The sequence below is a fragment of the Rhipicephalus microplus genome, chromosome X, assembly GCF_043290135.1.
Source record: "Rhipicephalus microplus isolate Deutch F79 chromosome X, USDA_Rmic, whole genome shotgun sequence".
Classification (NCBI taxonomy): domain Eukaryota; kingdom Metazoa; phylum Arthropoda; class Arachnida; order Ixodida; family Ixodidae; genus Rhipicephalus; species Rhipicephalus microplus.
This window is the reverse complement of record NC_134710.1, coordinates 159,947,166-159,972,756: the sequence shown is the minus strand read 5'-3', so window position 1 is coordinate 159,972,756 and position 25,591 is coordinate 159,947,166. Positions and strand designations below refer to the sequence as shown.

General features: G+C 42.1%; 1 protein-coding gene across 1 annotated transcript in view; it reads left to right on the top strand.

Moving 5' to 3' along the window:
* LOC119177079 (proteasome subunit beta type-5) overlaps window positions 1–2,614 on the top strand; it is a 32,217-nt gene extending 29,603 nt beyond the window's left edge. The window contains exon 7 of the mRNA XM_037428462.2: window positions 2,472–2,614. Within this exon, the coding sequence (XP_037284359.2) occupies window positions 2,472–2,560 (89 nt within the window). The 3' untranslated portion in view covers window positions 2,561–2,614. The remainder of the gene's footprint in view (window positions 1–2,471) is intronic.
* The last annotated feature ends 22,977 nt before the right edge of the window (window positions 2,615–25,591 follow it).

Genomic DNA, 25,591 nt, shown 5'->3' with positions numbered 1-25,591 from the left:
ATGATGCACAATGATACGACCCATGACACAAGTTGATTAGCGACATACCAGGCGACAGGGTACGGGTCTGGATTCCAATACGTCGACGTCAACTGTCTTAAAAACTGCTGAGGCGGTACTTTGGCCCATGCCGAGTCACCCGATGCCTGAATAACGCGAACTACGAGGTTGTTCTCTACAGTGATTGTAGTTCTAAGCTTCGAAAGCATTCACCTGAAGCTGTGCACGTTATGCAGCTTAAATCGTATTTATCCAGTTTCCCAGTTACCGTGTGGGAGCGACCAATCCATATGTTAGGTAGAGCGCCTAAGTTGCAAATCAGGACGATGCCTTTTTCGGACGGAGACAAATGTCACATGCTAGTGGCTAGACGCTGATACAATTATTCGTGTGCTCTGTAGGACAGTAGAAAGGATGAAGAGGAACTCGCGTGTGTGTTCTATTAGAGATCGACCTGCTTAAGTGTTGTGATCTTGTAAACATTCCAAATTCGGGCGGAGGCGTTCCATTCGTTACGTCAAAAAGCGGGCGGTCCGCATCGGCAGCGATGACAAGGGGAAGCGAACAGGAAATGAGGGAAATGAATGCCTGCATCACAATTTTTATGTCGGCTTGGGGACAGTATAGCAAGTTTAGAAGTGTTTTTAACATGTTGAGAAATGTGTTGGTGCTAATTTTAAAACATTTAATATAGAATGTGGCACAATTGAAACATATTTTTTTCGTTATTGTTTCAAAATTACGCTAGGTGGCGCCACAATTTAGCGGCACATTTAGTGGTAGCACGAAGTACAACCTTTTTTCAAGCAATTACTCAACTCACTTCTCCCGCCACTGTTAACATTCAAAGGGTGCGACTTTCGAAGCCGTTAGCTCAGTCGAACAAAATTATGGCGAAGGGCACCTCAACCAGTAGCCAAAAAAGAGGCTCCTCCGCGTTTTCAAGGATCAGCGCTCACCTTCATGAAGGAGCATCCTCAGCTCGTGGTGAAAGCCATCAAGCTGGGGCACGGCTTCACCGTTGCCGACCGGCGGCGGCTGTGGCAGCAGCTAAGTGGCGTGCTTAACCATAAAGGGCATGCCCAGAAAAACTTCACAGCATATCCACGGAGTCAATGATGAGTAGGGCGAAGCTTGAAAGGGTTTCATTGGTAAACTTTGAATTGTCCGTCTGTCTGTATATGACAATGGACACGGATAGACAGATGGGGTGGCTATGACAGTGGAGGAGAGAGTGAGCCACAGCGTAAGTGCATGAGGACCGTTGCAACGTTGCCACGATCAAAAAGGCCCAATGTTTCGACAGACGAAAACATTGTCGGAGCACTTTTTCAGTCAACCATCCAAATGCATCGTGTATCCTACTTCGTCGTGTCTGCTCGGCTGCAGCAGCCACACAGGTGAGACGAAAAACCGTGGCAGTGAAAGGAAATGCCATGTTTTCAAAGTGCCCAGATACGGAAAAGGCGCGAAGCGCTTACATTTCAATCCAATCCATGCCGCCTCGCAGCCATTTCAATCCATCCTTTTTGTTTCGGATGGTCTCTCCAACCATGTTCCTTTACCTTCGTCCAAAAAAAGGATGAAAAGAGACACATGACACCTTGGCTCACGCGACATGTAATGTTGAGGCATTTGTCACGGCTAAAATGGGCCAATCACATGCAACTCGATGGAATGGAATGCTTCCGTCCAAATTTGGAACGTGTACAAGATCGCATGTACACATGTTTTCTTCACTCGGTTTCATCGTGGTTTCGGGATGTTAAACTACAGCAAACCCCTGCTATTATGACCTTCATTGCCTCACTGTTGCATTTCATAGTGTCTATCAGAAAAGTTTCTTGGTGGGAAAGTTTCATGTGTCTATCAAGAAACAAACTCTTTACATAATTTGATACATGCATACCATATGGAATAAGGCAGGATTAATAGCATGACCTCATACAAATGAAGGATACATGCTTCTAGTCTGGACTGCAGTTCTCAATGTGTTAAGGGCTACGGCATTATGCATCATTTTGAAGGAATACAAACATGTTGAGATTGCTCAAATAACAAATTGGTTTGTATACATCAAGAAGGAAAATAGATAGGCTGCATAAAGGTGTGTCATACTACTTAAGAGTGGGTTTTTAATAAGAGACTATAAATTTTCATCAAGATAAATACACCAGAACCACTTTGACGAGTCTCAACCATTTGATTTAGACTTTTCTTGTATACTGTAACAACTCTTCTCAACTATATTTTGAGCGGCTTGTTCTAGAACAAAAGCTGGCATTTTTCTGTTTAGGTCGGGCACATTCTGAGAACACCTGTTTGGGTTCTGTGTCAGTATCTGTCAAAGTTCTTATTCAGGTTCGGTTGAAATGCTTTTTGCAACATGAGCTGAAACAAAGTTCCATGTCCAAACCAAGTCAACCAGTAAGCGCTAGCGATATCACTAATTCTGCTGTATTTTTGTGCAGTGTTCCGTGTGAAAGAAACTGGCTGGGAGTGTATCAGTGAAGAAGACTGCAAGGACTTGTACTACAAGTACCAAGAAGAGAAAATGTAGCGATAGTTTTTTCTTGCAGTTTTTCATTGCACAAATAAAGTGATCCTCGCTGTATTTTGAGTAGTCCTTTTTTTTTCTGATGCATATGTGGGATACTGTCCAAGCCAAAGCAAATAAATACATTTTGACTTGTGGATGTGGTGCCGAGTAGTCGTGCAAGAGTCAAAATACCTTTAGCATGCCAATTCCATGGGTACACATTCACACAGTGCACACTATTATTTTAGTATCTGCTTTGTTTTCATGATTGGTTCTATTTTCATGATTGGTTTCTAACAAATGTTTCTTTTTTTAGAAATCAATCCACCACTAGCAACAGCAGTGGTGCGCCAAAAATTATTGATTTGTGCAATTGAGAACATAACATTTCATGATTGATTGATGATTTGTGGGGTTTAACGTCTCACATAACATTTCATGGGTAACTGGCTGTGCTAGCTTGAAATTGTGTGGTCACATACTGGTGCACTGTGATCTTGTCATATTAAAGTAAGCAAAATTCTCTTTGGCAGTGCCCTAGGCACACAAGAGCAGCAGTTCACTGTTGTACCATCATTGCAGTTTTCGCTCCCCAATAGGCAAACTGCACAGCTAGATGTAGTAGACACGCAATCTCGGGGAGGGGCGGGGGGGCACCGGTTTATGCAGTGCATGGCTAACGGTTTTATGAATTTCGGGGCATCTCAATGCAGCACTTGGCTGTCCTGCAGAGGGGTGCAAAGGTGCACCTGCTCTCCGTCCACCGGCCACATCCCCTTCTCACACCGTGATGTAGCATGGGTAGAGAATATCCTGCCAATGCCTATGATGCGCGTGTCACAATGACTGGTGTAGCTGGGCATGCCTGATATTTCATTAGTACCAGTATTATTTTGGAGGCTGTGAGCCAGTCTGTGTTTGGCTACCTCATTCACACAGCAGAGCCATGCAAGAGCAGCAGATCAGCCTAGTTCAACTGCGTGAATGTGGCTCAGCTGTGTGCCATGTTGTATGCCTTTTCCCACAGTAACGCGACAGGTTTCATTAGCGCTGCAGTGTGAAGGCCGTCTCTACAATCGCATCGCCATGTCGCAACATAAATTAACCATATGGAAGCATCGCAATGAAACGGGGCAGCCATCACAATTGCTGTTGCATATACTTCAGGTTCTTCTATTGTAATAAAACTTTGTAGCATAAATGATCATGTAGGCAGTTCTGCAGGCAGTGATTTCGATGGATGGCACTGTCCGGTCAAACTCGGTTGTACATGTTAAAGTTGCGCACAACATTGTTGTAACATTGACTCCCACTTTAACTTAATTATATGCAGTGAGGGTAGAGTGTATTCGTTCAGATGTTTGTGCAGTGCTCTAGAAAATAGCTGAAAGTTAGTTTTCTCGGCTTGCTGCTCTTGCACTTCTTTTCAGACAATAGTAGCTAGCTCTTACTCACAATTCATAAAGATTCTGTAAATGTTAGAATCGCAATAACTGGAAATGCCAAGCACAGTAGCAAGTTTGATTCTGTACTAACCTTTCTCTATACCTCAATTGGCACTTTCTCACTGGCAGTGTCCCATTTGAAGAAGCTGTTAAGTACTGATAAACTGTACGGCCTTGGCTATTTACTGTCAAGTTGATGGGCATGTGCTGGGTTCCTCAATCAGGAAGGCAATTATTTATCGCAGCGCCTGCACCCCTCCTTACGTTGTAAACTCGGAAGGAGAGCATGCTCAACAAAGGAAGAAAAAAGAATAAAGCATTGACATGCTTCTCATCACAATGGTCTGTCTTTGGACCCTGGCTTTCCTAAAGTGAAAAAGATAGAAAGTAAACAGTACTTAGAATACAACATTGGTGGTATCTGGCTGCCATTATTACTTTTTAAAAATGTGCATGGCCATACCTTTTTCTTTAAACAACAATGGGATAGGTCCAACTGATTAAGTATGGGGCAGACTTTTGAAAGGTGAGGAAAGACAGGGGGGGGGGGGGGGGGCTGCCCACCCCCGTGTGTTCAAACTTGTACGTAATGCGCGCAAAGCACTGGCATAGACAGGAAGCCCAAGGGGCCAGAGGGGTTCAAACCTACCCTGAATTTTTTTAATTTTACGTGTATATTAGGGTGCTTAAAGTAATCTATTTGAAAATAGTCACTCACTGCTTTCATAATTCCTTTTTATGTGGCAGGGAACATTTTAAGTTGACTAGACACATCTATTGCGGCAACAATTCAATAAAATAACTTTTTAAACAGTGACGAAGGTTGAACAGGCCATTGCTGCATTGAGATTTTTAAAAATCTACCTTTGATACCTACCATGGAGCAATAAAATTCGTCCAAGTTCACTGGCAAAACTGACACTGAAGCTCCTCTTTGTATGGTGCTTGCTCATTCTGGATATCTTGGAAGAGTATGGCAGTTACGCTCTTCCGAGTTTCGGTTTTGCTGACGAAATTGATCAGATTTCATTCATTAACAACTGCCAGTGGCTGCTTTCCGATATCTCAAAGCAGCACTGGGCTCTGTGCAGGAAGGGCTGCAATTTTCTCGTATGACCCAACTGCCTGTCTTAAAGAGTTAACAATTTTTAATTACTAGGTAAATGATGACTATACTCGGCTTAGGATTCTTGCCACTTCGAAAAAAAAAAAAAAGCCAGGCCTGTGTGGAATGTGCAGCACTGTCACAGCGAAAGCTAGAAGAATGGCCTTTCAGAGTGTTTTTTAAACACACTTTGGGTAGCTGCTGCAAGCCTATTTGCAGGGTACCCACTACGCCATAAAATTTGTGTAGTAGGCAGGCATTCTTGTTCTTATCCACGTTCTCTTGCTCATACTCATTGTGGGAGATTGGCCAGGCTAGAGTGCCTCGATGCTCGCTCCTCTGCTGAGCAAGGGCGCGCACATCGAGGCACCCTAGGCCAGGCATCTCTATGCCATCCTTCGTAATTCTTCAGAGAAGCGTGCCACCCCCTACATACTTCCAAATAATTTTGTGCAATTGTTTTATGCTGTGGCTGACAATGATGAATTATGCCTGAAGCTTTTGCAATTGATTGGAGCAGACAACTCACTCGTAACACAATTCGCATTTTGCGACACCTGGTTGTTCCTTTGCTGTTCTAAAACACTTTATTACTCATATTAACACGATTGCTTTCTAGACATCAAGCCTGGTTAAGGCTAGTTTGCAACAGAGTGGCTCTTGCAAACTAGCCTTAATTAACTGTAGCAAACTAGCCTTAGATAGTGGCCGGCAGGCAACTACGGCGCATGCGACCCTGTTGTTGTGATGTTGGAACAGCTTTTGCTGTAAAATTAATTATGAAGGCAGTGTAAATATATATCATTTTCCTTATTTCCGAGGATTGTCACACGCATTTCTTGACACCAATTGGGAATTCCAGTTTGTCTCAATTGGGCCCGGTTGATGTGACCCATTATCCAATAAGTATGAAATGAATGGTCTAAAATGTCCAATTGCAATGCTAACCCATTGACTCTACTCGCGTTGGTTCTCCAAGGCAGTAAAAAAAAAGTCAGTTGGCCCAACTGGCCATACCAATTATCCCTTAGTTGGATAAGCTAAAACCGATAGGAATCTTACACTTCAATGGGAAAGGCCAATTGAACTTGATAGTTCCGAATGGTCACAAGTGGTAAAAATTTTCCATTTGGCCATGGTGTTGGAATTATCCAAGTGATAGTGCAATTTGAAATGGGGTCAACTCATATTGGAACAAAGCTTTTCTCATCTGAATGCATGAATATCATTATAGCAGCCTGTATATCAGGCATTCAATTAGTTGTTATGTGGGACCTATTAGAGGTTGTTATAGGTCCTCATTGGTGCTCTATGTAGGAAAGTTCCATCTGGGCCTCATTGCATACTTGATCTATATTATTTAAATTTCATATCCAGTCAAGAGAAATATATCAGGGGTCAGATTGATCGAATGATTGAGTCTCGGTAAAATGTATAAATAGGTATGGGCTAAGTATTCTATATACGGGATGGTTATAATGGGAATTCAAACCGTTGGGTTCAATATGACTTCAATGATATGCCAATAAGTTTCTACTGAAGATCACAAAATTTAGTAAAGCTATGAAAGAAATAGTTCATAAAAATATGCTTGCAATTACAACCATGACTCCTGAAATAAAAACATCTTTGCACTTTAACATGGTCAAAGAGGTGTGTTATTTATTTCATCTGTGCATTCTAGTCTGCCATAAAAATTGCCTAAATGTTCTGGGGACCTGGTACAACTTACTCGGTTGATATTGTCGGTCTGTGGAGCAAGGTTATGCTTAGTCACATGAACCGGACATATGCGGAGCAATTTCTTATTTTACATTTGTCCACAGGTAGTCTTCACTAATGCTAAGTTCATGCAATGCAACAACATGGCTTCTTACATTGAAGTATTTCAAAGCTTTTGAAGCCTTAACTCAGAGCTACTGGCATTTGCCATTGGATAGATTGGCCTGACCAATTAACATAAGTGGTCAAACTATTTGGATTATGTTTGAACTATCAATTGCTTAAGTAGTTTAGACCTATAATGCAATTGAGAAATCCAATTGGAACTGAATACTTTTTGAAAACGATTGATGAACTGGGTTTTCTGGCTAGTCTAATTGGTCAAACGATTTGAATATTGACTGTATTTCCAATTGATTAAGTTGGTCAGGCCAATTCAAAAGAAATGGGGTGACTTATTAAACCTACTGAAATTTTCCAATGGGTGTCCCAAAACACAACTGGAAATTTCCTATTGGTTCCAATTTCTTGTTCTAGTAAATGTTCCCACAGGGGTTGCTTCTGTTATTAATGGTTTATGCAACAGACAGCACTGATTCATCTCCTTGCAGCTTTCTTCATCTAGCTGCTCACACAACCACAACATTTGTTCTTTCCATCTCTGCAGATCAGCAACTTGTCATAGCTTCACATCATCGTCTATCTTGTCTATATTGGCTGGATATTGGCATTAGTGGCAAATGAAGTGCAGGAGTAGCTTTTAAATACAAAGCATTTCTTAGCAAACTTTGAGGACTTTGAGCATATCTATCTATATACCTAGCCGCCTATGGCTTTTAGCTCTCCTGGCCGTTTTAATACTGGTATCAATACCAAAATTGGTATGGCATAACATGACAGTATGACGAGCACAAGTGACCAGTCATAACATGAAAATCATGACATGTCATGAATGTCTGATTTACATTTCATGGTTTCTCTGCTCTTGCGGTTGTTTCATTCACATGACATATCGCAAAAGTGGTATGGTATAAGCATGCCAAACATAAGTGACAGACCCTAATGTGGAAATCATGACATTCATGCCGTTTAAGTCATGACTACATGCCACGCACATCGTGCACTTGCGGTCGTTTCGCTGGCTTCACATATAGCAAATTTCCTCGCCGCGGTGCTCTAGTGGCTAAGGTACTCGGCTGCTGACCCGCAGGTCGTGGTATCGAATCCTGGCTGCGGCGGCTGTATATTCGATGGAGGCGAAAATGTTGTAGGCCCATGTGCTCAGATTTAGGTGCATGTTAAAGAATGCCAGGAGGTTGAAATTTCCGGAGCTCTGCACTACAGCATCTCTCATAATCATATGGTGGTTTTGGGGCGTTAAATCACACATATCAATCAATCAGTATACTAAATTTGGTACTAAGGGACGTGAATGGATGACAAAGATATATGACTGGTGCAAACATGATAATCATGATATGCGTGCCATGTAAGAATTTCACTACATGACACGCTCATGACGCGCTCGTGGCCGTTTCGCTAGCTTTACATATACCAAATATGGCGTTATGTGATGCAAACAGACGATGAAGGTACATGACACGTCCAAACATGATAATCATGACATGCATGTCATGTAAAACATTACTATATGCTACACTTATAGCATGCTTGCGGCCTTTTTGCTAGCTCCACATATACCAAATTAATTTTTACGTGACGTGATTAGACAACGAAAGTAAATGACACATCTGAACATGATAATTATGACATGTGTGTCATATAAAACATGACACGCTATGATGCGCTCGTGGCTGTTTCGCTAGCTTTACATATACCAAATTTGGTATTATATGACGTGAATGGACGACGAAGGTAAACGACACGTCCAAACATGATAATCTCGGTATGTGTGTCATGTAAAATGTGCCTACATGTTATGCTCACAGCGTACCTGAGGCCATCTTGCTAGCTCCACATGTACCAAACTTGGTATCACGTGACGATAATAGATGACGAAGGTAAATGACACGTCCAAACATGATAATCATGACATGGAAGTCATTTATGGCATAAATTACGTCCATCTCATAATGTGCTAATTTTAAATTGACATATCAACCTTCCTCATTTGTGCTTCGCATATCATCTATTCCCACTGTACTTGGGATCTGCCAATTTTTTTTTTGTCACATTACAATTTTAGACTTTGAAGTACTGAAAAATACATTTTATCGATTTAACGAATGTCTTAATTTAACTAAATAATTCTAGTGGAATCACAACTTTATTAAATTCATAAAAACAATTCATTATCATAACTCATTAGGACTGTATATTCCTTAGGCCAGTTCCAGCAGTATACATTAGTATGGCTCACTATGCAGAGAACACGCTTCTTTTTTCAGTGAACAGTCAGACCAAAGGCACCTGCTGTTTCCTAAAATACCTTGCTAAATAGTAATCGTAAATTCAAATGTGCAACACAAGAATCATGGCTGAAGTACAACCTATGGTAGTTAAATCGCACACCAGTACGAGCACTTCAATTAGTTAAGTGCTCGTTCAAATAGCTTCTGGAGGCCATCACTGCGGATATCTGACTTTATATTACATAAGGTCACGCAAGTCTAGCATAAATTTTCACTCGACGAGTTCCTACTTCTTGATCAGAAGTAAAAAAGGCAGATACACAAAAAGCAATAAAAAAAGTCGCTTTGAGGGGCGAAGCTCCTCTTAGTCTAACCTTGCCACTGGTCACGCGTAACCGAGAGAAGATACGAGAAAGAAAAGAATGCAAAAGGAATGGATGACCATTTCTCGTATGATTTCTTAGATGGTGGTACTCTGCCACTACTCTCCTGCTGTGCGCGCTTTGCCTGGGTGTGCGGAGAACGCGTGCCTCTTTCAGTCTCCTGGATAGTCGCCGTACGTGGCGGATTGTTGGCGAAGCATGGATTAAGTAGAGCGGCAGGCGCGTTGAACACGCTTGCGCTCGGCTTCCTTGGCTTGCATCTTGCGTCTCGTTGGTGTTACTCGCGCCTCGTCGGTATTCTAGAATGCGATCGGACGCATGCTTGGACAGACACACGGACGGATGGACGCTTCGCCCCGCTCATCATCATTCACTGCGTGGATATGCTGTGAATTTTTTTCCCCTGCTCGCACATTTGTGCCCCTTTACCAGTTACCATGTTGCAAAGGTTGATGCTCAATAGTATTCGAAACAAGATGAATTGTCATTCTGTCATCTGATGCTCATTTGAAATTGCAGGCATTACCTACAAAGTAAAAGTACTGAGTTATTCCATTCATACACAATATAGCTGCCTGAAAAACTATGTAAAGAATTACTGTAAATTACTAAATTTCTATAAATACTTATAGCACCTGCTTGACTTTCAGCAAGTTACCATACTCTTGGGAACTATCAGATGTAGCCAACAAAGAACACAAAATAAACATATTTTTATAATAATTTAAATGTGATAATTCTTGATAGGCTTTATATTCTTAACCCTTTGACTGAATTTTCTATTTTTCATCTGCACTTCAAGCCCCATGCTTTTCTTATAGCTCAGTGTGCACCTGCCCCCAAAAGTTTACAGAACTAGAGTCCTTTTTTTTTTTTTTTTTTTTTTCTCGGACTTGTACCTGCACATTGCATTACAAACACTAAAGCTTACAGTTTCACTATACTGCTCATAACATATAAAAAAAAGCAAGAGTAGATGTGCTTGAAATGCCTTGTTTATTCTTTCTACAATATGATTTCTATTGCAATGAAAAATGTTGATGGACATGCTTTGAGAAAGAAAAAAGCTAAAACAACTTAACAAGGTGGTGCCTCTACAATACAAAGTAGCTAGAGGCAATTGAATACACTAGAAAACCATGCAAATCACAATCACCAGCCATAAGTGTTTGGCACGATTCTTTTCTGCATAAGTGCAAGCACTTCTGTAGTAGTCCATTATTGACTGAGTGAGGAAAACAAGGTATATGCAACTGAATAGCAATGTTAGATGGTTTCAAAGCCACGTTAATGTGCTAATCTAATGCTTAAGCCTGTTTGTCCTGAAAGCATTTGTGCCTTAAAACCTTTCCCAGAAGTTCAAGGAGTGCTGCGAAACCACACAATTCCGTTAATTTTTCTCTCCTTTGTACAAGTCACCATGTTTCATCATATATGTGCATTAACACTAAGTCCCACCATAGCTGCCATATTCAAAATTGAGGATACTAATATGTTTCAAGTGGAGAAAAAAAATCATTATTTAATCACATTTATAAATGCATAATACCAAGGAAATATTTGGTCTACCATAGATACCACAGAATGGAGGCTCAGTATTAATTTATACCAACTAGGATACTTTTAATGGACACTTATTACATTTAATAATCTAAGCAATCATCTGCAAGCATACAATAATCACACAGCATACGAAATTAATTTGCCACTTCAGTAAAACAAGTACACTACTTTGTGCTAAACAGCAGAATAAAAATCAGTGCAAAAGCAAGTACAGATATTTCCTAGCACATTAGAGAATTAATGTTCACGCCCCATGCAATCTCTACAGCATTGCGTCAGAGCTCCACTAGCTCGCAGAGCCAGCTAAGAGGCATCCATTCTTTTTTTTTTTTTTTTTTTTTTCATATTAAGCCTGTACTCATTCCAAGAAAAATGGCAGACCAAGCAAAATTGACTGCCAGGCACCCTCAATGGCAAATTCTACAGAAAAATAAATTGGATGCATATAAAGTCCACACAAATGAAGGCCCAATGATGATGCAACATTCCACTTAATGGCTAGTCTACAGTAGTGGCGTGTAATCAAATGACACAATAAGTGAATGTTAGAGTGTAACATTACAGGTAGGATATAGAATGTAAGACTGCTCCGCCACTTAGCAATACCCTGGAATTCACTGGCCCTGCTTGTGCTTTACTAAAACAAGGCAGGGCAATGATGAGCTAAATACCAAATTTGTGCATACAGTTTTATGCCTATGTAATGTATAGCAAGCTTTGTTTGCAGGCATATGAATATCAACATTGCCGCTTGATTTAGCAGTACTGCTCCTCAGCTTTACCCAAGAAAAAAAAATATATGCTAGGCACAGGCTGAGCCTGACATGTTAAATAAGAGCTGCACACATAAACATGATGCTCCCCTCGAGATGCTAATATCAAGCACTACCAAATTTACTTAAAAATAGGATGATCCCAATTCGAGGTGTCTTGGGGGTCGTATTTCAAGTAGGAGACATGAAATCACTTACACTGTGTGCTGACTGGGTGATTAAGAAAAGACGAGCAAGAATTCGCTTCAGTCAATGAACATAATTTTTCTCAAAATATGACACTGATATCAAGCGTAGAAATTTTAAGATAGGAAGGAACTGTATTACACAAAGAAAACCCGGTACATCTTGTAGCTAATACACCAGAGAAGCACCAGTAAATGCTTGATTAATGACTTTAGATAGTTAATTAGAAAAAAAGTTCAATGAGGATATTAATGTGACCTTAATATATGCAATATTTAAAACCTGCTAATTGCACACACATTTTTCAGGCCAATAAGAAAAATCTATAAAATGTGAAAAACACCATTACTTTGCCACCACGTTCCAACATGCTCATATAAGCTTACTGCAACCAACTGTTTTGTGTGTCGTGCAACACCGGAGACAGCAGTCAGGACCTCCATAATGGTACACAAGCACAAATAATGAGCGTTGCTATCTTTCAGCCATTCCACTTAATTGTGCAATACATAAACTGTCCACATATGACATTGACGCCGTTCATAACAGCTGCAGACCACTGTCCTGGTCACAGCTCAGCATCATTCCACCCTGTGCTGATAAATACCGAGGTAAAATAGAAAAAAAATGGGGTTAACAATTTTCACATTTTGTCAATTGCACAATGATGTTAAAAGCTCATTTCATGAGCAGGTTAAAGTGACCTATCATTTTGGTATAATTATGTAGTCTTGTGGTACTTTCATATTTTGCAGATTTACCGTAATTACTCGAATCTAACGCGCACCTTTTTTCCGGTTAAGCGAGTTCATAAATCGCATGCGCGTTAGAATCGAGTACGAACAAAAAAATTACGGTCAATCTATTGCCATCGCAAATCCAAAATGGCCGCCCCCTACGTGCGTCGGCATGGCGCGTCGGCTATTTCTGCCTATGTGTTTCCCATGTGCGGCACTTCGTACGTGTGCTGAGGAGTTCGCCATCTAGTAGTGCATTAGCATCGACGGCGTGGAAGGGCCGACTCCAAAAACTCGAGTGCACCACGACGCCACTTTTAAAAGAAAAGTCATCGCGTGTGCAGAAACGGACGGAAATCGGGCCGCATCGCGGTCGTTCCCGAAACGTGCGTGCGGGACCGGCGGAAACAAAAGCAGAAGATTGTCGACAGCAAAGCTTCACGCAAAGGCTTCAGTGGACCACAGCAGGGTCGGTTTCCGCAAATTAAAGAACTGCTCGGCGAGTATGTGCTTGAGCAGCGAGCGGCACAGCGCCCCGTGACGACAGAACTGCTCCAAGTGCGGGCTATGCAATTAGTCTTAAAAAAAAAGGTCTAATGCGAAGCCAGTTTAAAGCGAGCAGGTGCTGGAAAACTAACTTTATGAAGAGGAAAGGCTTTTTCCTCCGAAGGGGAACATGCATATGCGAAAAGTTTTGCGGAGGAGTACGATGAAAAGCTTCACAGTTTTCAGAGGTTCGTCCTAAACTTGCGGCGCAACAACGGCTACCTGCTTGGGCAAATCGGGAATGCCGATCAGACGCCTCTTTACTTCGACATGCCTGGCATTACAACCGTCGAGAAGAAGGGGGCGAAGCAAGTTCGCGTGCTGACATCGGTCCACGGCAAAACTACAGTGACGGCAATGCTCTGTTACACGTCAGATGGGCACAAGTTTCGCCCGTACCTCATATTTAAATGGAAGACGCTCCCGAAAGGAGTCGTTTTTTCGAGTGGTGTGATCGTGCGGGCCAGCGAGAAAAATGGGTGCGCGTTGCAATCGATGTCTTACGTTTTTTTTTTTTTTTTTCGCGGTGGAAATCGGGTGCGCGTTACAATCGAGGGCGCGGTAGAATCGAGTAAATACGGTATTTCTTTTGCCAGAAAATAATTAGCACTCAACTACTACACTCCTGGATATAGCTCAGTTAAAAGTCTTTGAAAGATATACTTCTCATTGATTCTGTTTTTTCATTGGGAGAGTATGTGTTGTGTTGAACGGTACTATAAATAAATTATTAAAACTAAATCGGCAAGCCGAGGATGCCAAGGACTCATGGCTGCCACCTAAGGGAAGGAGAAAAATCTTCCACATCTTGCAGTTTTTTTTTTAATAAAGTTGTTTCCTCCTCCTCAATGAAGAAAAAGTTACGGACAGCTACTTCAGTGTATTGGGAATATGCACAAGGTTTTCTTCACATAGAACAGTTCCTCAATAATATCATGGCACTCGATAGCTGGGGCACCCTGTAAAATTGAAAAGAAAAAAATATGGAGATTTGAATCTACACTTTTAAAACTGCCCCTGTTCCAGATGTAGCCCACTCTCAGTGCATGTGTTTTTGCTTTGCTAATGTGTATGCAAGGCTTATTGGTAAATAAAACGCTGGAGTTTTTGCTACAATATTGTTTTTGACTGGATATTGATATCAGGCTATGCAAAAAAATTTGACAAAAATATTGTAGAGAACATAATTTTTCTTTCCTTAGTCAAAGAGGCATATGTCCAAAACATTAACCCTTAAAGCATGTATGACAGCTTATTTTTTTCAGTTTCTTACAGTGCAAATCACACTTGTTGCATGAAGTTTGTAGTACTACTGGGGACAACAGCTAGTAAGTTCATGTTTATCATATAAATTATAATATTTGGTGGTGTTTTATGGACAAAACTGTCATATGATTATAAGGCATAGTTGGAGTTCAGGATGAATTTTAACCACCTAGAGTTTAACGTCCAGTTTAATTAAGCACACAGGTGTTTTTTGCACTTTAACCCCACTGAAATTTGACTGCCATGGCCGAGAATCGACACCGTACCTTCAGCTGACAATACAAGACCGCATACAAGTGCAAAACAGTGAAACATCTCATCCTAGTAGAGCCAGCTAGAGCCAACATCAGCAAGAGCAGAGCAACACGACGATAGTGTAGTCACCTATTTGTGTAAGTCACACTACCAAATATGTTAGGTTAGCGAATGTTTCAAATTTACAAGGTAATTGATCATGACAGAACAAAACCTTGCTTCAACGGTCAATCGCTTGTGACCTTACTCAAGTTTATTGTACCACGCGCAACAATTCTGGACCCCTCTCCCCATTAGAGCATTACCCGGTCAAGGGCACGCAGACATGATGCACAGAAATTAAGAGGCCCACATGAATGGAATGCTTCAGCATACACCCAGCGATACCTGTGAAGTCTTCTTTGGGATTTTACATTTCCTATGCACACACAGCCTTTTGTTAGTATTTGGTCAGCTTACTTTCAGTGGCACTTCGATATTTCATGTCTGGCTGCCCATGCACTGCCAAAGCCAGCCAGAGTGAACTAGGGTTTGCTGGTTCCGACAACCTAAACCAATCAAGAACTATTTTACTGAGCTTGGCCTAATAATATAATCTTATAGCATGGTCTAATAGTAGTAGCAAACTTTATCTATGTAGCACAAGTAATTTAGAATTTTTCAGCAGCAGAACTATCAGAAGCTGCTTGGCAGTCAGAAATACTTTTTTCTTATCATTTAAAAAATAATCGCAGTTATAGATAGCTAGCTATTTCGCTCAGTCAGGTGTTTAAGTGTATGAAAGCCATTAAAACCAAGGTGTTCCTAATTTTCGTTGATAAAACGCAATGATTGTGTGATGGCCAGTCAGTCTACATCGCTCCACACAGTCACCCTCAGGATTGACACTATTTTTGTATAAAGCTTTGGGTAACCCAGAAAACATCCAAATTCATACTTGAAAAGGTAGCACTTGTGTGCATGCACAAAAGGAAAGCACAATGACACACAGACGAAAGTGCTTTCGTCTGTGTGTCAAATGTGCATTCCTTTCGTCCGTGTCTACTAGCACTAACTTTCCAAGTATGAATTTCCAACTCTCCCAAAAAACAGCACTCTTCTGATCCAAACTCAATTTCAAAGTACAAGTTGCAGACCCGATTTCACATCAGGTCAGGAGCCAGAAAAGGGATATCAGCCAAAATGGCTTCCTAAAATCACTAACAGACACGGAACCGAGTTACATGATGTATACTGAGCTGATGTCAATTTTTCAGCCCCACCAGAAAGTTTCAATAAATTTCTTCGGGTTATTAAACTGCCGCCGAAGTTTCCTATAGAGGAAAAAAAGTAGACAACAGAGAAGGCCACCGTGAGTGGAAGGCGGATATGTCGAATTTTGAAGGGCAGTCATGCATTCACATGGGCGTGCAAAGTTTTAAAAAATAAAAAAAGATTGTCGTTTTTTTTCCCACTGAGATTGCTAACTGAGAAACAGTGATAAGCATTGACCAAATGATACAGCATACAAGTTGATAACTACCCTAATTACTAGTATGGCAAAAGGGATCAGAAGCATTTGTGACGAATAGGGATTTCAGGAGGTGTAACCAGAACAGTAGAGCTAGTAGGAACATCGTAAGAAAGCAGCACTAGTTCATCAGCAGCTACAAAACCTTTCACAGGCAGTCGACTACAGCAGTCGCATCGGCAGTCAATGACAGTATGACAAGTGTAAAAGTGCTAGTCCAGTATCATATCGAAAGAAATTTCAGCAACACAACAAACTCGACTGCCTAAATAATGTCTGAAATAACAAGTGACATGCATGCAGCGGAAGGCCGGATTCAATGCTCACTCGTAGTGCTCAATACAGAGTTGCAATGAGGTGCTGTTACTTATTTAGTAAATGCCCAAGTTTCTCATTCATTCCATATTACGTGGAAGATCAGGAGAATGTGGAATTTTTAAGCGACAAAAAATCCTCGAAACAAGGGGTGTAACTGCAACCAAAGTTTCAACAAGCAGACTGGACCCTTTTCATAATTCACAAGTGCGCTTCTCTGCACTGCATATTATGAGTGTTTGTATCAAGAGAGGCCACATGACATTTTCCACATCATTGCATAAGCAAACCGCGCTTGAACAGGCTATTTGCACTAAATGGCAAGCCGCAACTAGTTTTTCAAACTACATAGCAGAAAAGCTAACTTTACAATGTTGAAAAGGGTCTCTTGTCATCATCTAGGTAGCAACTTGAAGCCCTGCAAAAAAGTCCGCTTATCGAAGTGTTGGCTGCAGCAATGCCCGGTGTGCCTAGCATTTTTTCACCGCTTCATTCATTACAGACACCACAGTGCCAGTGTTGGCAAGTGCTAAAACGAGATATTAGATAGCGAAAAACAAAGCCTTGTTAACTTCGTACCCTTGGAACTGCGCCTTCTAGTTCTACTTGGGGACAGGGTATTGCAGCACTGGGGAAGGGAATGGGGCCGTGGTGAGTGCGGGCATGGGTTGAAGTTCTGGAGGGTTGAAAATGTGTACATGGTGACAGGCGGGCCTTATGAAGCAGTCTGAAGTCTTGACGAGAGATCATAAGCATCATATGATACGTGCGAGTACCTCACGCCATCAGCAAAACCACGCTACATGACCCAGAAACGCACATGCAAAAATTAAGTGGTTGTCTTGAGTGCACCACAAGCTTCAAAGGCATGGTGCTCGTTGGGAAAACAGACAGGCTGCCTGATGTATAGGTTCCCGTGGCACAAGACAGGTGCGTGCACAGTAGTTAGAATTTGCGACAGGCAAACATCAAGGCACAACCAGGGTATCAGCATGGACTGCGGGCACCTTGGACCCTCCTGAATGACATGCAGGATCGATGACGGCAACACAGATGGGGCAAGTTCAAGAGTATAAGCCATAAGGAAAGCTGACAAGGGACCTTGCCATAAGCTGAATAAGGGAGGCCCCTTGCCATAAGCTGGCAAGAGACCTCCTCTTATACAAACTGCTTGATCTCCTCGAATAATGCAGTGGCCTCCTGCAATGCCAGTCGACGTTAAGGTAGGTACCCCTGCACAACAGACTAGAGTGACAAGTAGAATTACGTTGCTTTCTGAGCACATATCTTTGACCCAGTTGGATTACCATCTGCTACCGTTTGCAGGTTATTGATGGTGAGGATCTGAAATACATGGTCAGTGACATAATAATGATGACACCTTTTAAGATGTTTTTAATCAACCAGCTGCTGTCATGGATGGGTTGACACACCGGCAAAGGTCGACCACATCTTCGTTCTAGCTGGCGTAACTTTCTCCATTTTGCTGCGCTTAAACTCGCAAGTGCTGTTCGGCCTGACCTTGCAGCATGCTAGACAGCTGAAGAGGAGGAAAGATCCCTCTCATAGCTACAGTAGCACTGACTGACGATGCCGATCAAATAAAAATGCACGACTGTAGGCTTGCATGCTCTGTCAGTCACAGTCATCAAGCCAATTTTCACATCCTTATAATCGATATTACTGAAGGCATGTAGTGTTGTTGGAAGGGGCCGAACAGACAACAGGCGGCGTAGTCTGAGCCGGACACAACTTGCTGCTTTACGTTTGTGGACAAGTAGAAACTGGAGGCAACGCATGTTTCCAAAGTTCTATGATTACGGGACATTCACATTGAACGTGGCACAACAAAAGCAGATTTTCAAAGCGAAGAGGCAGAGAGGGCCAACAACTGTTCAGATTGACTGTGTTATCTTATGTTCACCCCGACAGAGCACTCCACCAATCGTACAGTGTTGCCATCTTGTGACACTATGCGATACTGCATGCATGCGTATCGGGAACCTGATTGGGGCCTATTTTTCCACGCGAAGAAAATTGGTCCAGACACAATTCGGGCAAGGAGTCGCAGATTTTCCAGTTTCGCAGATTATCCGCCTCTCCGATTCCCGGATCCACACTCACTGTCATCGTGCCTTCATAGAGGAACAAGCACCTCCATCATTTAAAACAACGCTTAGGAGCAGCACTTGTTTAGGAACCACCACAACAACCCCGAACCAACGGAAGTCGAGCTGATCAAAAAAAAATTTTTTTTTACCCGACTAGCACTAGTCTTCTCTACAAGCTCATTAATCATTAGCAATGATTTAGCCAAGGCTGCCCACTATGTCATACAATTTCACCTGTGCTACCTTTATTTATATAAACAAATAGTCTCAGAGTACTGCTTAAAATAAAGCTTCAATTGTGCATAAACCCATAAGTAAGTCTAGCAATGCTCATCTACAAATTTTTTTTTTAATCAGGGGAGTGATAATAATGCCAATGAGAATTTGTCAGCATGCAGAACTTGCATGTTTATACACAAGGCAATTGTGGAATGTACTGCAAAAGCAGGTGCAAAATGGGTGTGCTAGAGCTATGCAGTAATTACAGTTTCCAAAATAAAGTTCTTAAATTTACACAAATTTTATAGCACCGATTAGATTCTACCTACTTTTTTCATTCCAATCATTTATTTAGCATCACAGTGACCATCAGTCCAAGATTGGCGTTGAATAATCTCCCGAGAATCGACATGTCTCTCTCACTTTGTACAGCAATTCAAACAAGAGAGCAGGTTTGATTCCAAACAACCGTAGCCAAACTTCGATGGGGGCAAAATGCAAGTGACACCTGTGTGCTCAGATCAAGGCCAGTGTGACCCAGCCCCAGGTGGCTAAAACTAACTCTCAGTCCTCTCGCTACCACATGCCTCAGTCATTAATTTTGCATGTAAAAATCCAGCAATCCACTTTTTCCATTTACCTATGCTGCCCCCTAGCATTTCGGTAGGGCTTCGATAGGGGCCGGGACAAATAGTATTACCAGGAGGAAAGGCTCCGAGATCGAAGGGTGTTTGGAGACTTTTCTCCTAAGGTTGGGCGCATGCATCGTGAAACAGGCCGATTATTATTAGCTCTTTGAGGGTCAAAATCATACGTATGTCATCACAAACAGCCACAAGACTGTCAATGACAGACATGTACGTAACGCCAGTCTGTTTAAAATGCACACCTTTTTTTTTTTGGTCAGTTTTCTTGCTTGGCATATGCTCACACTCTGCAGGAATACAAGAAATTTTTTTTCCAGCGCCGATGTCTCCGAATTTTTATTTTATGCTTCATACAGTGGTGCGCGGGCTCGTCTCGGTTTTATCCTTTGGCCAGCTCCCACAGAACTGACCGCTCTCTGGTTTAGAATCTTATGATTTTTATTAATCTTTCACAATACGACGGATTTATTGCTATCTTGCTTCCTGCTCCCGGTATGCAATTATGCCAGTTTCTGTGCAGGCTCCAGCTGACACGAACATGCTGCTGTGGTTGTTTTCAGTTTAGGGGGCTCTCAAAAACAGCTTCCCTTTTGTTGCTAAGGTAAATGACTGCAAGTTTCAAACTTTTTTGCTTTCTGGACGGGCTCATATAAGTATGCAATTTTTTGTGCAGTTTGCACTATGGAAGTACACACCCGTTTTTCAGGTGCAAAAGTGAGTCTGGCAGCAATTTCGATGAATTACTGCTTGACTGGCAAATCAGAATGAGATTAAGTAAATGCCAGCCCATAAAATGATCCATTACTTAAATGGCAAGATTCAGATGATGAGCGACATTTGCAAAGTGCACACTGAGAGACAAAGCTTACTGAATACAAATTGGCTTTTCTTCCTCCATGTTTCCACTAGACACCACTTCTCGCAGTTCCTGAACTTTCCTTGGCATGATTGTCTATTAGTTCTCTACAAAGATTTTTTTTTTCTGCCACTTTATGGTCAGCCAAAAAAATTTGGCACACCATAAAACAGATTTGTTTGAAAATTTTGATTCAGCATTAAAAAGAACATTTTGGAGGGGACGCATCTTACATAAAAAAAAAATCAGCCCTAAAAGGTGTAAGACTTAAGAATCTAGCAGTGCCTTGTCGTGGGACGGCTCTCTTGCATATGTATCACAGTTTCATATTGATTGGTAAACAAAATAAAACTGTCTCGATTGATACGTGGAGTTTAACGTCCCAAAACCACCATACAATTATGAGAGACGCCGTAGTGGAGGACTCCGAGAATTTCGACCACCTGGGGTTCTTTAACGTGCACCTAAATCTGAGCACACGGGCCTACAACATTTTCGCCTCCATCGGAAATGCAGCCGCCGCAGCCGAGATTTGTACCCGCGACCTGCGGGAATAAAACTGTCTCATTAACGCCCCTTATCACCATAGCAGCAGCCTCCCACACGAGCATTGCTGCCATGGCTACTCAGTATGGGAGTTTGTGTTAATCCATTACAAAACAAAGCATGAAATAAATGAAAAGAATAACCTACGTAGAAAGACCAGCACTGTGTGTACGTCAGCCTTTCTTGTCCTTGTTTATTTAATGCTGTATTTGCTTTGTCATGGAAAATTTTAAAAACTTGTCGAGGTTCAACTCTCCTAAACCTAGCTATCACGAGTAAAAGGTACTTTTGGCAGGATGCACATGGGTGCAAACAGGGCGCACATGGGGGGCAACTGCAGTAGCTTCGATCTTGGCATATTTTCACACTTGGCAAACTTCTCTCTATAACTTGCTAATCTGGCCTCCCTTCACTTCAGTGCTTCAGGAGGCCACCTTGCATTTGACCGAGATTTCAGAACAGCCTGCTGTCTAGCTGTATCTGCTGGGTGATTTGATTCAGCTTAACAGTTGCACTGAAGCCTGCGGAGTCGGTGTGCCATCCATGGTTACACTAAGTGCAAGCAAAGCAGCCATTAAAACTTCCCCTAGTCACGGGGCACTGTAGAGTCAGGGTTCAAAGCAAGCACAGCTGCAACGTCTCTTCGTATCATATCACGTGGCACGACTTGGAGCGAGAGAGATGCGAAGACAAAAGATCAGCAGCTGCGACTGTTTTGTCCAAGCTGGCTGAGAACCCAGAGGCCCTTCTTTTCTTGCCAAGGCCAGCCAAAGCACCTTGCATTGCGCTCTGGTGGTTCGAGGACATTGCGACGTAATGGATGACCTTGCGAGACATGTAGTAGAGTTCTAAAACCCTAATGTTTCTCCACGGAGACCTGTCGAGGTGAAATGATACAAGCACTCACAGCAACACACTGCTTCCACTGTGTCTAAAATGCGTATAGCGTTGCCTTCTAGCCACGCGATGCAGCGGCAACTGCGGACGGTATATGTAGCGCTCCCACTACGTCACGCGTGTCATGACCAATAGAAAAGTATTGAAGAATCCCGACAGGGTTCGTACAGGTTTCCAAAGCGAAAATGCAAGAATCTTTGAGGACTTTCCAGGATCTGTTGAAAGTTTTTTAAGGACTCAAAGCAGCATGCTAAGTTAAAATTTTTCACTCTAAAATTTTCAAAAATGACCAATATTATTGCACTTACAATAAATGTATGAATATTGCAATAATAAAAAAAAAAGTGTAGTCTAAACTTCTTGCACCCTCTCCCACACTTTCCATAGGGAGAGGGCACGATGCCATGTTTGAAAGTTACACGCTGAGCGGATTCAACACGTATATGTAGTCAAAAGGGGTCGTTCCACAATATTTGTGGCTTGCACGCTCTTTGCTGTAATCTTTAAATTACAGCTCCAATAAGCACGATACACGTACCAAGATTCATTTAGTGTCGCTATATAATTTGTCGCCTTTTTCAGTTCCAGTTTCAGTTCAGTACAATTTTCAGTTCCAGTTTGTGGGGAGCAAGTTGGGCAGGCACGTAGCAGTGTAGCTGACTTAGTCACGTGATCACAACGCTCTGCATGCGTCATGCTGAATATTCTCTGCTCTCGCACGCATGTGCCACGCAAGCACCTACAAAACGAACTCACCGCTACCTGCAGCAGCCGCGATGCTTTGCCGGTATGTACGGGGGCGGAAGTCGGGAGGCCACTCACCTGACTACAGATCTGATGTGACGTCACTAGAACTATCGTTGCCCTTCCTATAGAGCTACGTCAGTCTTGTACATGCTCGCGATGGCCCTCAATTAGGAGAATGAGCATTTAGGTACACTTGGGAAGCGACTTAAATATATTCTTCAAGGGACACTGAAGTCAAATAACTTGCGTCAGAGTGAAAACTTAATGTATGACAACATCTAAAACAACAATATTAACAACAACAGTGCCCTACTTACGGAGAAACTAAGGTGAATGCACAAGACACAAGCGCTGCAGTAGGACATTTTCAAAATGATACCAATGACATCCTACAATTAATCACTAGTAATCGATCTAACTGCACTAAATAAAGAACCTTCCATGTATCAAAAGATGCAATAAAATGCTGCTTGTTCATTCCTGTTTGATTCATGAAAAAAAGAACCACCAGACGTTACTATGGGAAATGGCGCGAGTGGATCGAAAATTCAATTTTCGCGTGGTTACACAGGACAGGTGGTGCCATCTAGTGGGGCGCAGTTGTTGCTGCTGTGGCTCCCACTGCTTTCGGTCTGCTGCTACTAGCGCAGTAAAGCCGGGCAAAGTGCACGGCAACAGTAACGCGAGTCTGTCCAGTCGGTCCGCTTCTTGAGGCTGGTAATTCGAAGTGTGCTAACCCGATGCGGACAACTAAAACATGATTTCATTTCAAAATGGGCCCTGCCTTGGCACACAAGTAACACTACAAGGTTTCTGGACCGCCATTTCAACAACCAACGTCGACTTAATAGTTGCCTTTAGTGTCTCTTTAAACCCTCACGGTGCTCGCTATAGCCTTGAAAATAGATGGCAGCACTCCATCAAGAGCGTCTGCTTGTGCACACTTGACACTCGCAGCACGTGGCTCAATAACCAAGAAGAACCAACTGCGACAACAGTGGTTAACATCCTGTGGATACATGCGTGTTCTTTTCTAGCACCCTTAGTTTGTTTAAGCAGCACGCTTCCAGTGTTGAGCTGTCACAGTCGTTCATAAGCACTCGTCCTGTGCACTTTTTTCATGTGTCCTTCGTGCCTGAGCAGCACTTTACATGTATGTGGTCACTTGCCCTTTTTCAAGTGAAATTCTACTTTCTTGCTATCACATTCACTGCTACACCTTCGCCACAAACATTTTTTTCCCATGCACTTTTGCAAAATGGGATCATGTCAACCCATGACGCATTTCTGCTTCGGAAATGAGGACTTTGACATGTTGACACAAATGTACAACATTTAGGAGGTCGTGATGCCGATATGAGTGCACTCCTCAGGAAATTCAAGAATTTTAAAGGATGGCGAAAAATTCCAGGACTTTCAAGGGCCTTGAAAATGCATTTTTCAAATTCAAGGATTTCAAGGACCTGTACGAACCCTGCCTGATCTCGCCAAGCGACAACAGAATGACAACTAATCAACATTGGTGAGCAACGTTATCAATCAAACAAACTATCCCCAATGCGTCAGTATGTAAATGCCATGATGCATAATTTTACATCATAGAGCTGAACACGGACAGCAACTGTGCTGTGCAAGAGTGAGCTTGGTACATACTTACACATTATGTCTCCTGCCCAGTCTTTGTGATTACTGAAAAGTAACTAAAGTAGCGTCATTTGTGTCAGTGTAGAAGCACCTTCCCTCCCATGAGCTTTGTAGATTGTAGACGAAGTTGGTTGAGCTGCGAAGCTCACGGAAGATGGCTATTGGCTGAAAAGAGGGGCTTGTGCAATTCCTGTAGAGAACCCAAGGACGCTGCGGTTCAAAATGATCCAGAAGAAAAAGTTTGCAAAATAAATAGCAGAAAAATAACAACAAATACAACAACGTAATGTATACAGAAGCCAGTGTATTTTCGTGGTGTCTGACAATACATAATCTGATAGTACAAGAAAGTGGTTGCTTTTGACGACAGGAACTGCAAGCTTTTTAAGATTGTTTTTGCTAGATCGTGCGAGCGCCATCTTGTTTGTATGCATCTGCATTGTTTACTAGATCGGTACACGTGCGGTCAATCGTGCTTAGAGTGTCTGTACGGTAGTCCTGGACACTTTAGTATGCAGACCTGCTCTGCCCATGGTAGCAAACACAGGTACAGTACTCAAGATTTCAACTGAAAATTTTAGTATAACGACTGGTATGCACAATTACTCTAGATAACTACGTTGTGTCATGACGAATCTGGTCTCTAAAGTTCATGTTGGCTCTGATTTACCTGTTCGAGTCGAAACTAAGCTGATATGACCAAAACTGAAGGTGATGTAATTGAAAGCATATGTGCTACTTGGCTTTAAATAGTACTGTTTCACTACATGAGTACTGCATAACAGCAGAAAGAAGCCATTTTCACCAGAGGGGAAAAATCCAGTCTCCTGAAGGACAACCTAGAGGCGCTGCTGCAGCTGCTAAAAGAGGAGGAAGAGGCAAAAGGACACACTTGGCGCTACTTTAAATTATTTAAAGACTTTAATTGTGACTGATTGAGGCTATCACTTCTAAAGCAAACCTAACAAAACATTCACAACTGGAGGACTATTCAGTTTCAGAGCTGACATTGCAGTCATCTCAGCTGGGTGCAACAGAGTTCGATTGTTCAATCTTTGGCAGCTCGACATTGCCTCAGTATCTCAGTACATGTGACCCATGTTGTTTCTTACCACACATCAAACTTGCTAGCTGCCATGGCTGGCAGAAATAAAAAAATTGAAGAGCTACAGTAGTGTTGCAGATGTCTTTGTGCAACATTTGAGCT